This window comes from Lampris incognitus, chromosome 18, assembly GCF_029633865.1.
Source record: "Lampris incognitus isolate fLamInc1 chromosome 18, fLamInc1.hap2, whole genome shotgun sequence".
Classification (NCBI taxonomy): Eukaryota; Metazoa; Chordata; class Actinopteri; order Lampriformes; family Lampridae; genus Lampris; species Lampris incognitus.
The window spans coordinates 22,573,949-22,591,812 of NC_079228.1; the positions used below are offsets into that span (position 1 = coordinate 22,573,949).

General features: G+C 47.6%; 1 protein-coding gene across 1 annotated transcript; it reads left to right on the forward strand.

Moving 5' to 3' along the window:
- Window positions 1-7,060: 7,060 nt before the first annotated feature.
- trib1 (tribbles pseudokinase 1) lies at window positions 7,061-16,651 on the forward strand. The gene is given in 4 exon segments (XM_056298616.1): window positions 7,061-7,482; window positions 7,485-7,729; window positions 8,521-8,813; window positions 13,707-16,651. Coding segments are annotated over 4 exon segments (1,065 nt in total). The 5' UTR covers window positions 7,061-7,430; the 3' UTR covers window positions 14,182-16,651.
- The last annotated feature ends 1,213 nt before the right edge of the window (window positions 16,652-17,864 follow it).

Here is a 17,864-nt window from a genome sequence, read left to right on the forward strand (position 1 = left end):
AACGCGCGGCACCGGCCGGCCCCTCGTTCCTCCGCAACTCCAGCCCGCGTTTAGTGGAGCGGCGCGGCGCTTTCATCTCTCTCTCTCTCCCGTGAGTCGCGATGCGGCCGTATCATTAGAGCGGCTCCGCGCTAGCTACCTCAGCGAGGAGCGTCAGTTTGTTGTTGCTGGCTGAACAGTGAGCGCGTAAGCGTACACACACACACACACACACACACACACACACACACACACACACACACACGCACACAACCACCCTTCCTGTCGCTTCCCTGCTCGCTCCTCGCACCTTCCTCTCCCCGCCGGCCCAGCCCCCCAGATCAGTCAACGTATTCTAATGCATGGGAAATAATTGGCCGTCCCTTTCATCACAGGATTACGAGAATAAATCTCCTTTTGGAGCGGAGCAGTGCTAAGAGTCATTGAAATCCTGTTACATGGGGTATTATCCGACAATTAATTGCTTTTTCCAAGCGCTTAAGCTCTGCTCTCCGCTTCGAGTGTGCACACACTTTGATAAATTCAGGACCCAGTCGACCCAGTCTGCGAAGAGTTTGAGGGTTGTGGGACTTGTGAAGAGGGGTTTGGTAACAAATAAGAGCTGCAAGCTACCCCGCTCTCTCTCTCTCTCTCTCTCTTCTCTCTCTCTCTCTCTCTCTCTCTCTCTCTCTCTCTCTCTCTCTCTCTCTCTCTCTCTCTCTCTCTCTCTCTCTCTCTCCTCTCTCTCTCTCTCTCTCTCTCTCTCTCTCTCTCCCCACAAGTGTTCTTAATGTCGATCCAAGCTGTGATGTTTTGGCTGGAGGACCCTACTTTGTGTCCACGGCTGTTGAGCGGTATGGGGGGCTGGGGGGGGGGGGGGTCTGTTCCACTCTCAGTGTAATTTAGAGAGGGCATGTCAAAGCTGGGGCCCCTCTGAAACAGCACTTGTACTCCTACTATCTTTATCGAACAACAACACAGACGAGATAAACAGATGACACTTTCCTGTGCCATCCTCTGGAGCGCCGCTGGTAAAAGCTCTTTTTAACCCCTTGCATTAAAAAAAGAAACGCCAGGGGAAATAGTGGGGCTCCGTGGTATAAAGAGTTTTTTGGGGGTTTTTTTTTTACATTAGTAATGTTGCATCATTCAGTAGAGATTAGACCGCTGAAATTTAAAAAAAAAACATGCAATTTCTTTGGGGGGGGCAGCATGGATTTCAGTCCTTCTGAGCTTTTTGCATCCGGTCAGGTGGGTACATGTTTAGATCTAAAATCTCGCCCTCTTTTTTTCTTCCTCTCTGCAGACTGGCAGATGACAATCTTTCCTTCCTTCCTTCCTTTTTTTTTTCTGCGGTGGCTTTGCAGGCCTCTGAGGGTGACATCACCGGAGTCGGTCCGGCTGAGCAGGGACATCTTGTGTAACCTCAGTGATGGACTGGTGACAGAGTGGCGGTGACGTCTGCATGTGTTGTGGCCACAACACACACAAGCACACATACACACACACGCACGCACAAATGCACACACACACATACTATTGCTATCCACTTCCCATTAGCAACAGGAAACCCCTTGAGTCATCCTGGAGTGGAGCGCTGATTGTAAGGCGGGCTGTTTCAATGAAATCATGCGTCGGAGGGTGGCTGACGAGTTAAGTTGGTCATTACAATGAAATTATGAAATGATTTTCCAGTGATGCAAAGGGAAAGTTAGCAGGACATCCATGTTAGTGAGCTAAAGGAGTTGCCAGTAAGGGTTTCCATTTCAGGGGAAATCCGCGTGCTCGGTATACACCCTATAAAGGGAATAGTTGGGGAAATTTGCCATTTGAATGAAACTATGTACCTCCAAGGGTATCAAAAGAGGCTACCGTCCAATGTCGACATTGTCGTTGTAATTATCTTCTTAAGACATGACTGTGGGGGCTGCGCTGTTGTAGTTTAAGGATGTGACAGAGGACCACAATGAAATTGGCCATTTAATTGCAAAAATTGCAAACATGGTCTTGGGGTCTGAGAGGGTTGGCTGGTGAATGTCGTTTCTACGGTTTAGGATTTGGGGAGTGGGGAATGAATGAAAAGCATTTAAATGACATTTTTATACACCGGAAAACTGGTTAGCCAAAGGCTGGGGAATGAGCTTTTTCACTGAAACAATATTTGGGCAGCAGGTTCAGGGGATAGCCATGCTAAGAAAATGACCTACTCATGATGCCACAAGTCTTGTACAAGGTTCCTGTGGTCAACTACTACTTCACAAAAGTGCTTCTGAGGAAGTCTTTGTGCTGAGTATGTGAAAATGACTATCACCCTAAGAGTTCTTGCAGGGTGTGCTTCAAAAATGGTATTGTGGTGTTATTATTAAAAAAAAAATCATCTGTGTTGCCAGATATCAGGTCGCCCCCATCTTCTTAACCCTAACTGTAATCAGAAGATCAAAGAAAAGGGTGATGGACGGATGGGGATAACGAGGAGAGAGGAGGGCAGGAATTTCGGTCGAGACAAGAGTCTGGAGTCAGTCCACATGAAACATTCCTCAGCCCTGCTCCTGCTTTAACTGATTCCCTGAGGTCAGCTGGGGTTTTGAAAATATGGTCCATATTCACTAAAGGTGGTTATGGTTTGGTAATGACTAATCTTGGTTGAGACCTCAACCCCTCGAGTTCGTACGGTTCACGGTGTCCCATTAGTCTATGTCAAGATACAGTCCAGCGGAGGAACTCGGACGCATTAGACCTAGGCTTGAACTCGGCAAGTCTTTCTCTTAATCTATCGGCAGCATTTACAGCCTGACAGAATAGAGGCCCAGTATTCCTCTCTTTCTCTCTCTCTCTCTATGTATATATATATATATATATATATATATATATATATATGTATATATATATATAAAATGAGCAGTACGGTGGCAGAGTGGTTAGCGTGGCACAGAAGGTCCTGGGTTCGAGCCCCGGGGTAGTCCAACCTTGGTGGGTCGTCCCGGTCGTCCTCTGTGTGGACTTTGCATGTTCTCCCCGTGTCTGTGTGGGTTTCCTCCGGGGGCTCCGGTTTCCTCCCACAGTCCAAAGACATGTAGGGTGACTTGGCGGTACTAAACATTGTCCCTAGGAATAAATGTGTGTGTGTGTGTGTGTGTGTGTGTGTGTGTGTGGGCCCTGTGATGGCCTGGCGGCCTGTCCAGGGTGTCTCCCCGCCTGCTGCCCAATGACTGCTGGGATAGGCTCCAGCATCCCCGCGACCCTGAGAGCAGCATAAGCGGTTAAGACAATGGATGGATGGATGGATATATATATATATATATATATATATATATATATATATATATATATATATATATATATATATATATGATAACAGAGGCTGCTGTTAGGCCTATAGATGCATCCATTCCCCCATATTTCAGAGTCGGATCCAAATCAGTGTTTATATTTAACTTTCATGTCTACAAACCTGTAGAATATCATAATAAAACATTAACCAACTTGTGTTCATGTTTAAATGACTAATATTGTGTTTATTTATACCTCCATCTGCAGCTGTTCTTAGTTGTCAGGAGATCAAAGAGCTGTGGGGGAGTGGTCTGGTCCTCATTAATATTCAATTCAAACGGCTTTATTGGCATGACTAAACACTGTACATATTGCCAATATTCATAAGCTGACGTTTGAGTGACAAGTACAAGCAAAGGTTGGGAGTAAGGGTGGGCGGGGTTTCATGCTTTGATGATTTGATGTGATTGGCTGTATGTAAATGACTGTGTCTGACGACAACATGAGATCTGCTGAGAGAAGCTGAACTAGGCGGAGCTCTCTTAAAAAGAGACACAGAAACTAAATCTCTCATTTATACTTAAGAGATTTTTATCAGTAGGAAGAGAACTGAATGACGATAAAAGTAAGAAAGATGTAAGAAAATACGTGTTTCCATTTTAGTCTGACTTTAAAGCACGACCATAGTCACACATCAGCTGAATGTCATTAGAAAAATACAAATTTGGTTGGTTGTGTCAACTGTATGAGGACGCGGCAGAAAATGATGTGCCAGCTAAACATCTGGAAAACACAAGTTTTGCATGACATTTCTGTCTGACAAAATTTGATAAAGAGCAACCCTGCAGCAGCCTCTGCAGCACTAATGAAGGGACAGATGCTTGATGGGAGGGGGTTTGTTGGAGGGCTACTATTGAATTAAGTGTCACTACTTCCTCCTTCTTCCAGTGACCTCTACAGAGGCTGCTGTGTGGGGTCAACGTTCAGCTGTGATCACCGTAGACGTGTTCGCAACAGGCCAGGATCCCCACAACATGCCGTATGACGAACATGAGTACGAGCGAGCGTGCACCAATGCATGTGCTCTCAACATGTCCGTCTGCAAGTTGCATTTCGTGACAATGGGATGTGCATATGGATGCATGTGTCCATGCTTCTTTTTTTTTGTCTAAGTGGTGTGAGAGTGCAGCTCAAGCAACAAATAATTCACATCGGTGGCTGGCTGCTGGCTTCCAGATCAGATTGAGCTATTCTCAGAGTAGAGTAATCAATTCCCAACCTCTATTTATCACTGCTGCTGGTGAGTGACTCAGCTAATTATACCAAGGCAGAGCATGCCCTGAATATTGTTTTCTTCCTAGCAAACTGGCATAGGCATACAGTCACACGCCTACATGAAAATATGTTGTGTGTATTTAAATATATATATATATATATATATATAGATATATATAGATATAAAATACACAACAGTGACCAAGGAACTACTATATCATGCTACACCTTACGTTGTGGCAGCATAAAATGCACTTACATAAACACAGATCATAAAAACAGCCAACACACAGGGCGAGGAGTGACTTTGTGTCATAGAGGTCCAAATTAAACTTTCACTTGCAATTCATATAGACACATATGGCTGTGTCCGGTACACGGACACACTCTGATGGCAACATGTACAGTATCAGTTGCAGGACCAAATAAACCAGTCAGCTGATTTTTTTTCCAAGTACACACCCAACCCCCCCCCCTTCCTCACATCCATTCGCACAAGCACACGCTCTGCATGGAAACGTTGACACCGTCCGACCCAGCAGCCCCCCCATCTTTGTCAGACAACAATGAACCGTTCGGCCCTCTGTACCCCTGGCATCGTTTCCCACATCAGCAGCTCACCCCGCTGTTTGAGAGAGAGAGAGAGAGAGAGAGAGAGAGAGAGAGAGAGAGAGAGAGAGAGAGAGAGAGAGAGAGAGAGAGAGAGAGAGAGAGAGAGAGAGAGAGAGAGAGGAAACCTGTTCCTGCACTTGCTCGGCAGCTCAACAAACACACACACACTCACACGCATGGAGACGCACAAACGTCAGCGGGTTGGTGAGTCACTTCATTCGTAGGACGACCACTGCACAAAGAAAGAATGTGAGGCCTAAAAATAAGACATCATTCCTGTGGAATCCGCAGCTCATCCTTGTTTGGACGGGCCGGGGAGACAGGTTCACATAACCTTTTGAGTCAGCTGCGCTATAAGCAGGGCTGACCTGGTTAAGTGTGCGGCCTATTGTGGAGAAGGAGCTCTGTCGGAAAGTACAGAGTGTAAAAGAAATAGTTTGGAACAGCACGCTTCTGTTTGGCAGGAAGGGGTTGCGTGAAATAAGTCTCATGATCAATTGTGCGTGCAAACACGCGCAGCGCGCGCGCACACACACGCACGCACAAACACACACACACACACACACACACACACACACACACACACACACACACACATACAGACCAGCTGGTTGCTGCTTTTATGATCGCTTTAGTAGGCCAGATACACCATTGCTGTCACTGTGCTTGTTCAACTTGCTTCAGAGAAAGGATTGGCCAACTCTTTCGCAACACATGCAGTGACACACACGTCCATGTGTGCTCACACACACACACACACACACAAGAGTAATAAATCAGCGTGCGCGCGCGTTTGCACTCATGATCACATCATGCTGTCATTGACACAGCTCATCCCAAACAGTCATCGCTGCATATCTCAGGGACAAACGTGGAATGCTATTCAAAGCTGACTTTTCACTTCCTGTAGCTCAACGGTTAAATCCTGCTTCTTTTTACACCGACTCTCACCTTTCCTCTCAGACTGGCCCACTGCGTTCCTTCTGTGGACTCTGGTACAGATGCGTACGGTTTAGGCTCGGTATTAGAGTCCCGGGCCGCTGTAGTCTTGTTTACGGAACACTGGCATGTTTTATGTGTATATGTGAATGCTTATGGCAAGGCTTTATGGGGGTGACTCATAGCCACATAACTAACAGGCATGGGAAAATTTCATGGCGATACTGAAGCTGTGAGCGGAGACTCACACTGACTCCTTCACCCTTTACTGCAGCTCGAACCATTTTTAGAAGTAACTTTTCGGGGTCATATTCAAAGTTATCTGCCGTCGGCTCGTGAGAGATTGTTGGTAACATATAGTAATAAACAGTTGAACTCCTGGACGGTGGGGGTGGGGGTGGGGGGATATCTCAAAAGCATGTTAATTATTGTCTCGAACACATGCGCGTTTCAATCGGGGGGGGAATCTATTTGTAGCAGATGATTTCTTTATTATGCTCACATGGTCCTGGTCTTTCTCTATATCACCAAGGGCAAAACTAGCGGGGGCATTAGTCACGGAGATGGCGGTGTCGTGGCACCGTGACGATCCGTGGTGGTTTTCAGCGGACCCGGCCGGCGTTCGGACGGGGATCGGTGTGTTATGAGCCGCGGCGGTGCAGCCTTGTACGGAGGCTCATACAGTATTTCATCAGAGCCGAGCAGAGTTGGAGTCGGTGGCGTTTGTGGATTGCTCAATCGCTGTGTGTCACCCGGAGAGGCTGGACTGGTCGGGCGGAGTTGCAGCTTGGCTCCGTGTGTGTGTGGTGTGTGTGTGTGTGTGTGTGTGTGTGTGTGTGTGGTGTGTGTGTGTGTGTGTGTGTGTGTGTGTGTGTGTGTGTGTGTGTGTGTGTGTGTGTGTGTGTGTGTGTGTGTGTGAGGGCAGGACTTGGGGGGAAGAGCAGCGGATCACGCTCACATTCAGCCACGACGCCCATCGGCTCTCATTCAGACGTCGCTCATCCAAAAGTACGCCGCGCGCTCTGCGCATTTCGGATCTCCCGAAGGGACTTTTTGTTGGAATATTACCAGCGTCTCTTCAAGAAAAGGGGGAGAAAAACTATTTTTATCCATCGGCTGAGGACAGATTTCCAATTTTTTTTGTTCAGCAATTTCGGAACTCGCTCAAGTTTTTTTGTTTTTGTTTTTTAATTTTAATCACCCTTATTACTAAGGAGCCACGTCAAACAATGGGTCGCGCATTTTGCTCGTAGCAAACAGACAGCGGGCGCAACAACAACAAAAAGGGTCAGGGTCGCGTTTTCCTTCCCCTCTTTTTCTTTTTTGGGTTCGAGCGTTTAAACCTGGTGTGCGGGATGAACCTGCGGTGGAGCAGTCCGGTGCCGTGCATCCGCACCGGGAGACCCGGACCAAGCGGCTCGAGCCGGACGAGCAGCCCGCGGTCACATGCGGCCGGCTGGGCGCCGAGCCGGGGGAGGCGCCGGGGCTCCTCTGCTCCTCGCCGGGCTCTCCGGTGACTCCCGTCCCGCTATGCGTCCCCGCCATCCACCAGGGACCGTCCAGGATAGGTCCTTTCCTGCTTCTACCTCTGGCCGACCGGGAGGGCATGCACAGCGCGCTCAACACCGAAACGGGCGAGGAGCTCGTGTGTAAGGTATGTACAAAAGCATCACCGGGGCTTCTTTTCTTTCTTTAACCAATGACTGCTGTTACAACAAGTCATGTTGCCCAACGCTGGCGTGACAACATGTATATCCTACCTTTGCACGAAATATCACTCTCACTCGCACGACATAGCAACCCCCCCCAACCCCACCCCCGCCATCAACTTCATTATTCCTGTGCAGCCGTGAACCGCTGGGCTCGAGTTATACGAATCGATGAACATGGCTGATGTTGCAATCACGGTCTCGCCGCTTTCCGCGCGTTATTCGCTGGTGGAAATGTCTAAATCTAATCGGGTCCATCTCTTTTCGGAGACCCGCAGCTCGACACAGCCTGTCTGTCAACTCCGCTCGTTTGCCTACACGTCACCGCGATACGCCATGACGGACAGCATGCAAAGAGGTCTGACAGGAGGAGGCATAAGCCTGCTGTGATCTGCTCCGATCTGATAGTGAAAGTGCTGGCCGACTTGTTGTTTTTACACGACAGACCTGCTGGCGCCAAATCTCGGAGATTTAATGGCAGTATTAGGCTCAAAATTTCATCATCGGTTTGCCACGCTCCTCCATTGAGGAGTAGTGCGCGGCTCTTTGAATTGACATCAGAGCACGTTCCTGACTCTCAGCCAGTTTGGTTGTTTCCTCAGATGACCACTTTGGCATTCATAACCCCCCCCCACACACACACACACACACACACACACTATCGCTTCGCCTCATTCCCTGTACACCTCTCCCCTTACATCTGCCTCTTGCCTCATCCCTCTCTTCTCCTGCCAAGGTTTACGACATGGGATTCTACCAAGAGAAAATCAGAGCCTACTGGATCCTACCAGCCCACCAAAACGTGGCCAGCATCAGGGACATCATCCTTGGCGATCAGAAGGCCTACGTGTTCCTGGACAAGGACTTTGGGGACATGCACACCCTGGTGAAGAGCTGCCGCAGGCTGGACGAGGAGCAGGCGTCCAAGCTCTTCCGCCAGGTGGCCTCGGCTGTGGCTCACTGCCACCAGGCAGGCATCGTGCTGGGAGACCTCAAACTCCGCAAGTTTGTCTTCGCTGACGAGAAAAGGTGAGATGAGATGGGCGGGTTCCCCTTCCTGGTGCTCACTGAAAACCGTCCCTCAGATTCCTGAGGAAATTATCACGGCCTCAGCTATCTGGCTGTCGGAAACTTTTTACATTGCTGCACCAACCTCTCACGGTGCAGCGCAGGGTCAGACAGCTCAAGTTAACGTGGTTAAATCATCAGTCTGTGCAAGTGCAGAAAAAGAAGCCAGTTGTGGTTATATTTGCTATTGTCTGTTGGATGCACAGGACACACAAAAAAAACACATACAAGTGAATGGTTTCCAGGCCCTACATTATACACAGCCACTTCAGTTGAGTCCATTTTAGCCAAAGCTAAAGGTTTTGAGGAATGCTGCTGAATAGGACTCACCATTCAAGGAGATGTGTCAGTAGAGACGGCAAACATGGCAACAGCTGATGAATGCTGGCTGTGTTTACATTCAGTTATATGGGCATAGGATAGGTTCTGTGTTTGTGGAGGTAGGGTGCCTTCTGTCTCGTTCGTTCTCGCGCACTCTGTATATTTTTGTTTGTGTGTGTTTTTTCTTTCGTGTGTGTGTGTGTGTGTGTGTATGTGTGTATATGTGTGTGTGCATGTGTGTACCTGCATGTGCTGTCAGTCTAGTGGGTGGTGTATTGGCGGTGATGCAAGACTAGGCCGGTGAAGAAGACATTCATGCCATTACACAGTCTGCCTCTTAGAATATGTTTATTACTCATCATTTATTCATATATTACATTCATAACCACGCTGCAAAATATCGCCCAGTGTCTAGCAGCTCTTCAGTCAAATACACATGTTTTTCCCCCCCCGAAACATTGACTTAAAGCACTGTCTCCTGAACTCACACACACACATACACACACATACACATACACACATGCATAACCCATGCTTGCAAAACTATTTGCCACCTCTTTGCCCTTGCGTCAATCTCTTTCCTGTAAGCGCCTGCTCATCCCACACACAAATCCCCCTCTAGCTTTCAATAGGCCTTTTCCGCGGAGAGTTTCAACAGTAACATTCTCCAGCCGTGACCTCTGGGTTTGCGGGGTCACATTGGATGAATGAGAGCAGACAGCCAGTGAGAGAACTTAGAGTCGCTCATGTCCCTCTGATAGTTATACAGCTGCAGAGCGGTGAGTCACGGGGTATATGTGGAGAGGGAATGGGCGGCGGGGGGGGGGGCTGGGTGTATGTGTGTGACTCGTATTCTGTGTGTGTGTGTGTGTGTGTGTGTGTGTGTGTGTGTGTGTGTGTGTGTGTGTGTGTGTGTATGTATATTCAAGACTACAAGACTACAAGACTTCAGGTCAGGGACCAATACAAGCCCCAGGAGTTGTCATGCCTTGGTTGCCCACAACTCAACTTTGACATAATCTTGGCTGGGTGTTAACTTGGAAGCAATAATGCAAGGCAGACTGACCCATAAGGCACACTTGACCCTGGAGTGCTTGGGATGACCGCTGCTCTTTGACGCACGCATCTCTAATGCACTTCGGGGTAGCGGCGTAACCTCGTCAGTGCGGATCCCACCGTGCCACCGCTGTGCTTTAGAAGCAAAGCCGCAATTTCAAACAAGTGAGACGTTCAAGCCATGCCACATTTCCTGCGACCTTCATCCACCTTATATAATGCATCATGTTTTGACAGCACTAAGCGGAACAACCAAGAAACCTGCCTAGCCAGTTTAGTGGTGCTCTTAGCTATGTCTTACTGCAGCCGGCATCGTTTAGTGAATGTTGATCGACTGCAACTGCGTTTCCGCTCAGAAAAGTTCCCCTTGAAATCTCCCGTCGCTACCAAGAGATTAAGTGTACCTGCAGATCGTTGTTTGTATTCGGTTGCAGACGTCACTTCTCATGAAGGCAGACGCAGTAAGAGCTCCCACAAACACGCAGTGGGTGTTTTTTTTTCCTGCTTTATTCAACATGACCTCATTGTATTCCATAATGCACAATAGCAAATTTGCAATCAGCCATCTTTCAAACACTAACAACCAGGCCATGATGCAATGCCGTAGGCAACAATGCAGCACTCAAGCCAGAGTGAGCCACAACAATATGATACATGCTATCTCTGGTCACATGCGCACACTCATGCACACATGCATGCACGCACACACGCATGCACGCACACACACACACACACACACACACATTGCAGTTGCAAAGGCAGTTTGGAGAAGGTGACTAGCCCTATGAAACATGCAGGGCTTTGTTGCTGGGCCAGCCTTCCTATGCGTCACTGATGTGGCAACAGCCATTTGAGGGTAATTATGGGATGCCTGGCGCCGAGAGTGTGGGACCCAGGTGCAGATAGCCTCAGCTATGGAGAGAGGGGGAGAGAGAGAGAGAGAGAGAGAGAGAGAGAGAGAGAAACAGGGAAAGGAGGAGGAGGAGGAATGAAGGAGAGAAGATAGGCATTCTCAACAGGAGGATGACTCACTCTCTCCACCCCTCTAACCCTCTCTGTTCTGTTTCTTTTTCTGTCTCCATCTTTCTCTTCCGTTATTTATCTCCTCCATTCTTTTGTTGTTTAGTTATCAGCTGGTCTGTCTCTTGCTCATTCTAGGTGTCACTGTTCATTCTCTCTCTCTGTCACTCTGTCCACCCCCCACCACCACACCACACACAGACCCCACACACACACACACACACACACACACACACCTCTTCAGCTGCTCTGTCTGATGGCTAAAGCATCTCGCAGAGCTGATCCGGACAATGTGGTGTGATGAAACTCTGCACTCCTGTGTGTGTGTGTGTGTGTGTGTGTGTGTGTGTGTGTGTGTGTGTGTGTGTGTGTGTGTGCGTGTGTGTGTTTGTCTGCGTGCATTAACTTAACCTGAACAGTTATTGTGAAAGACCAAAGGAACGAATAAAGTGTTTCATTCCAAAGCAGTATAAATCCATTCTTGTGTGTGTGTGTGTGTGTGTATCTGTGTGTGTGTGTGTGGGGGGGGTTGCTTACATGCCCAACAGACATTTTATAACAGTAGTATTTGCCAAAGTTTCTGAAATGTGGGAGGTCTAATTTTGGAATGAAACACACCAGTAGTCATATCTGGTACACTGCTGGACTGGATGTACATCCCACAACTAACATGGCTAAATATAGCATGGTGTGTGTGTGTGAGGGGGGGGGTGTGTGTATATTTATTTGTCTGTATACCAGTGAATCTTTGGAGAGTTGTAGCCAGGCAGGGTAATTCTCAAACCTCCGTACCCTGTTGTCTATTAAGGTCAAAGTAAGTTCACTGATCTCTTCCTGATGGGGTGTGTGTTGTTTTTGTTTGTCTGTGACTGTGTGTGTGTGTGTGTGTGTGTGTGTGTGTGTGTGTGTGTGTGTGTGTGTGTGTGTGTGTGTGTCTTGCAGCTAGAGGCTAAAGGATGCTGGATTTTCCATGATGCAATCAGTTACTGCAGCTTAACAGACCTCTGAAATGTTTGACAATGTCAGACATAACCACTGGTACACATACATAGATGTGTGCACATGCACAGACCTACAAGCACAGTTTGCAACTCCATCAATCGATGCATTTCTGTCTTCTAAATGCTACTGAGCTTGAGGGATAGCGACGTGTTTTTTGGGGGGGGTTTTAACAGCAATGTCAAGGGGCAACAATGATACGTAGTTGGAAATGACCCCCTCACAAAGACCACTTGGCAGTTTGACATCTTGGACAGATTAGCTAATGAATATTTGCTGGAAAAAGGCAAAATAGTCACAGCTTGTTCTCCTTTGCTGTATTTGGCGTCAACTCTGCGACTCCTGCAACTCTCATAGCTGTCAACTGTTGCGCTTTCCGCAGGACTTTCAATAATTTATTCTAGGACTGGAAAACAGTAGCAGCCAAGTTCACATGTGCTGTCATGTTGAGGCCAAGCATCCATGGTTAGGTAACCGCAGAGGCAGATAACACAGTGTTATAATACCTGATGCACAAGGGGGTTCGTGATACTGGTGTCAAAATGGACAACTTTTTAGTTGCCTGAGGTAAGCTGGTGAGAGGCCCTCAAAGATGCCTCAAAATGTGACTGGTCTGGGCGTCCGAGTAGCATAGCGGTCTATTCCGTTGCCTACCAACACAGGAATCTCTGGTTCGAATCCCCGTGTTACCTCTGGCTTGGTCGGGCGCCCCTACAGCAACAATTGGCCATGTCTACTGGTGGGAAGGCAGATGTGGGTATGTGTCCTGGTCGCTGTACTAGCGCCTCCTCCGGTCGGTCGGGGTGCCTGTTCGGGGGAGAGGGGGAACAGCATGATCCTCCCACGCACTATCTCCCCCTGGCCAAACTCCTCACTGTCAGGTGAAAAGAAGCGGGTGGCAAATCCACATGTATTGGAGGAGGCATGTGGTAGTCTGCAGGCCTCCCCGGATCAGTTTAGGGGTTGGAGCAGCGACCGGGACGGCTCAGAAGAGTGGGGTAATTGGCCGGGTGCAATGGGGGGGAACAAAAAAAAATGTCATTGGTCTAATTAGTGTTGAGCAATATGGAAAAGATTATCACAATAATTATAGGGGATTTTACACAACGTCGAGATACACATATACATATGTCATGATATCGGATTATATATGTAAAAATACCATGTTTAAGAATCCACCTGAGTTTCATCACATTGAACCGTTACGGTGGTGTGAAGTGTAATATCGAATCAAAACTAGTTTTCAAACACTCCCTGAAATATTCAGAGCTCATTTTGTGGGAAATTTTAGGAAACAGAATCTCGTTATCATTAATTTAGGCAATGAATTGTGTATCATGATGTGCCAATACCCAAATTTCATCCCAATATAGTAATACCATTGACAGACGATGAACAATAAATATGAAGTTATTGTGCAGCCTTAGCTTTAATCACCTCCATCCTCTCTCTCCTTAGGACCCACGTTAGACTGGAAAGCCTTGAGGACTGTCGTGTCCTGGAAGACCCGCACCATGACTCCATTTCTGACACCCATGGCTGTCCTGCTTACGTCAGCCCTGAGATCCTAAGTGGCTCTGCTCCTTACTCCGGCAAGATGGCTGACATGTGGAGCTTGGGGGTCATGTTGTACACCATGTTGGTGGGTCGATATCCCTTTCACGACCCGGACCCGGCCACGTTGTTTTCCAAAATTCGCAGAGGCCAGTGTTGTTTGCCGGAGGGCTTGTCACCCAAGGCCAGATGTCTGCTCCAGAGCCTGCTGAGGAAAGAGCCATGGGAGAGACTCACAGCAGCCGAACTGCTCGCTCATCCGTGGTTCCACCAGCCGCCACCCTCACAGGAAGTTGCACGGGGTGAACAGGAAGTGAGCTCGGCAGAACAGACGGTGCCATCCTTTGACATGGAAGAGGATGATGATCCGTTCTGCTGATGGGAGTCAGCTCACCCGATTCTTTCTGACTGGCCAAGGGACCAAACAAAAAATACAAACAATGGCCATGAGGGATTCCTTGTTGTTGTTGTTGTTGTTATTGTTGTTGTTGTTTTTTACATCGGCACTTTCGAGATCCCCATTTGTGTACTGTTGTGTGTCTACACACCCTCAAGCTTTCTACTAAAATGTACTGTATTTTATTGTCTCATATGTGTTACTTGCGAAGGGCATTGTTCACAATGGATCATTCATTGTGTGTTTCTATATATATGTTTGAGAAAAAATCATTTGGTGCTAAAAAAAAATCTACAACAATTGCAAATTTGACAGATTATGGTAACAAAATCATCTCTATGGGGTACAAACACGGTGTCACAGGAGGTTTATCTATGGCATAACGGTAGTTACTAATGCTCGCTTTCATCCTCGCCTCCTAAGGATTCAGATACTAGCATGAGATGAGCCATACGAGAGAGTGAGACAGAGAAAGAGAGAGAGAGAGAGCGAGAGAGAGAGAGAGAGAGGCAAGGCGACGGAGATGTTACTCCTCTCACAGTCTCACCAGGCCGGAGGCGCCGTTGGCTGACTCATTGGCCGGCTGGATGGAGACCTAACACAAGCTTGCCGTCTCACAGCGGGCAGTGATATGGAGTGAGGAAGATGAGGGGGAGAAGATTTATGTGTCACACTCGATGGGAAGCAGAGCGGGCTAAGGTGTCTCATTGCCAAACTGGCAAATCCCCAGCGAAGGGAAAGATCTTACACGTCTCACAATGTGTGCTGAAAGTTGAGAATGGCAGGATGCAATGCTCTAATGCTCACAGGAAAGGGAAGGAGGACAAGTGTGTTTGTTCATAAGTGACATGAAGCTAGCAATGTTACTCTAAATAGCTATGGGGGGGGGCTATGATTGCTCAGCCAGTACTGCTTAATTTTCATCTGTTGAATCATCGCTATCAGTTAAGCTACAAAACAAAAACATCTTCAACAACAAAACATGAACGGTAACCCCACCTTTACAATCTGAATACCTTGAGAAAACACCAGTGGGGGTGTTTAACCCAAAAAAAAAAGGTGCAGAGATGTAATCAGAAGTGCTCTTTGCAGCAGATGACTCTCATCTGGGGAGTGTCTATCATCAATCTCTGTCTGTAACGTAGTCACAGGTATGCCAGCGCCTGACCTTTCAAAGTATTTTGGCTGTGATGAATCTGCTGATAAAGTGGCATCATCCCCGCTAGTGGCGTTAGCCGCGGCCGGGTTAGCATCTCTATGCTAGCACTAACGAGTCTGGTTCGAGCTTCTACGGGGAAACACTTCGGCCACCTTCGTTGCTTTTGCAGCAACAGAGACGGTTTGTTTTTGTGATGACACGTTTGAAAGATTTAGAGTAGCAAATGTCTCCGAGCTTGCTAGCTGCTGCAGAGAGGAGTGGTTTTAAGTGATGCAACCTTGCAACCCCGAGAGAATGGTGTGAGGCAGCGCGTTGTACGAGTATTATCTCTCAATCCAGCATCGTGGATCTACTTTCCCCCACAGAATTACAACATGTATCCATTCACATTCATCATTCTTAGCGGACATGGACATGATGTCATGGAACGGCGAGGACTTCTCAGTTGACCAGTCGTGAACAGGCCGACCACCGCTAGGCCGCATGGTGCGCTGCTACCAGTGTTTCTATCACATACACCCATCAGTCCCAGCCAGCCGGTATTTTGCGTTCCTAGTCTGAGGATGACTCAGTGTGCAAAGAATAGACCTGACCTCGGCCCCAGGAATCCACTCTGACTGTTTTCACCTCTTTAACGGTACATTTTTGAAATTCATTTGAACTTCTGTTTGCCTTTGAGACCTGGGGGATCCATGGAGACTAGTCATCTTGTCTGGTGACAATGATGCGCCATGTGCAAGAAAGCTAATCGTGTTGTGTGCCGGGTAGATGCCGTGTTTCAGTGACGTTGGGCCATAGAGGCTACTGTGGGTTGCGCGAGCGACTATTTTGCTTTTTAAAACGTGGGTTCGGTGAATGGTAATGGTACGTACAGCTGAGAAACGCAGTGCATTCAAAATGTAGGTCACAAAGTAGGCTGGTAGAGATCCATATACGGTACTCTGAACATACGCTCTGGTCTGCCCGACATGCCATATGGGTGGAGGTTTTGACTTTTGAGGAAATCTCGTCAGTTTTACTGTGCCAGATCTCGTCTATCAGCTGCAGCAAAATGTTGAATGGATTTCTGATGATGTTTCTAGTTCATACAAGTGAGTCACACGTTCATGTGACATGTAAACTGACACGGGTGCACAAAGTTCATATTGCACTGTGAATTATGTATTTGTGACAAAACCTCAAGGCTAATAGTCCACATAGGTTACACACAAAGATATATTCATTGTACAAAATGTGTAAATATGTATATTTGAAATGTGTGTGGAGATGTTGAATAAAGATCACATTTTTTCATATTCACATGAGTTGTTTTTTTATTATTATTATTACCGCCTGTCTCTCTGCCCATCTGTCTGTTACTCACACAGACACACACGCACGTACACGCACACGTACACACATACGCACGTACACACACACGTACACACACACACACACACACACACACACACACACCTGTGCATTCTGCACATTCAGTTCTACTACATGCCTTGAAGGTTTTTCTGGTTAATTCTCTCCTCACAGCCCTTCATCATCGTGAGAGGGAAAAACACATTGCCGTCTTTTTCCTCAGCACTTTTCAATTTCATCTTTAAAAAGGGGGAAATGCCACAGAGGAACTCTCATATCTCTCACTCTCTCTCATATCTCTCTCTCTCGCTCGCTCTCTCTCTCACTCTTCCTCTCTCTCTCTCTCTCTCTTTGCTGACCTTTGCGCAATGTAACATTTAACTCCTCAAACACACAAATGTCGACATTGGGTCTGTGTCTTTTCCTGGAATACACACAGGGGGTTTACTCCTCGGCCTCGCGACCGACCGACGACGATAACTTTCGACTCATCACGCAACATCTCGACCGAGGACAATGCACGTGGGCATGCCCTAAAACGCCGACATACGTTCTTCCTCATCTTTGCCTGTGAATCGCTGTTTGACCTCTAGAAGTTGGGCATATCTCCACCCTGTGTGAGTTATGACTACCACAGGTATAGTAGCTGGCTGGGGCTTGTGCAAGCATTGTGTGCGCGTCTGTTTTTGTGTGCCCCTGTTTGACTACTGCATGCGTGTGAATGTACGTGCATGAGTGTGTGTAGCCTGTGTGTGTGTGTGTGCCCTTGTTTTTCTATCCCAAATGAGAGAAAAACAAGGGCACACACACACACACACACACACACACACACACACACACACACACACACACACACACACACACACACACACACACACACACAATGGCCCCATTAGAATAAGGGACATTTTATGGGTCCCCATGAGGAAAAGGGTCTATTTTAGGGATAGGATTTGGGTTTAGGGTTAAGGTTAGAATCAGGATTAGGTTAAGGTTAGGGTTAAGCACTAGGGAATGAATTTAGTCAATGAGGAGTCCCCACAAGTATAGAGTAACAGCGTGCGTGTGTGTGTGTGTGTGTGTGTGTGTGTGTGTGTGTGTGTGTGTTAAGGACCAGGATTAGGTATCAACAGGGCAGCTGTAGCGTCTCCATTGT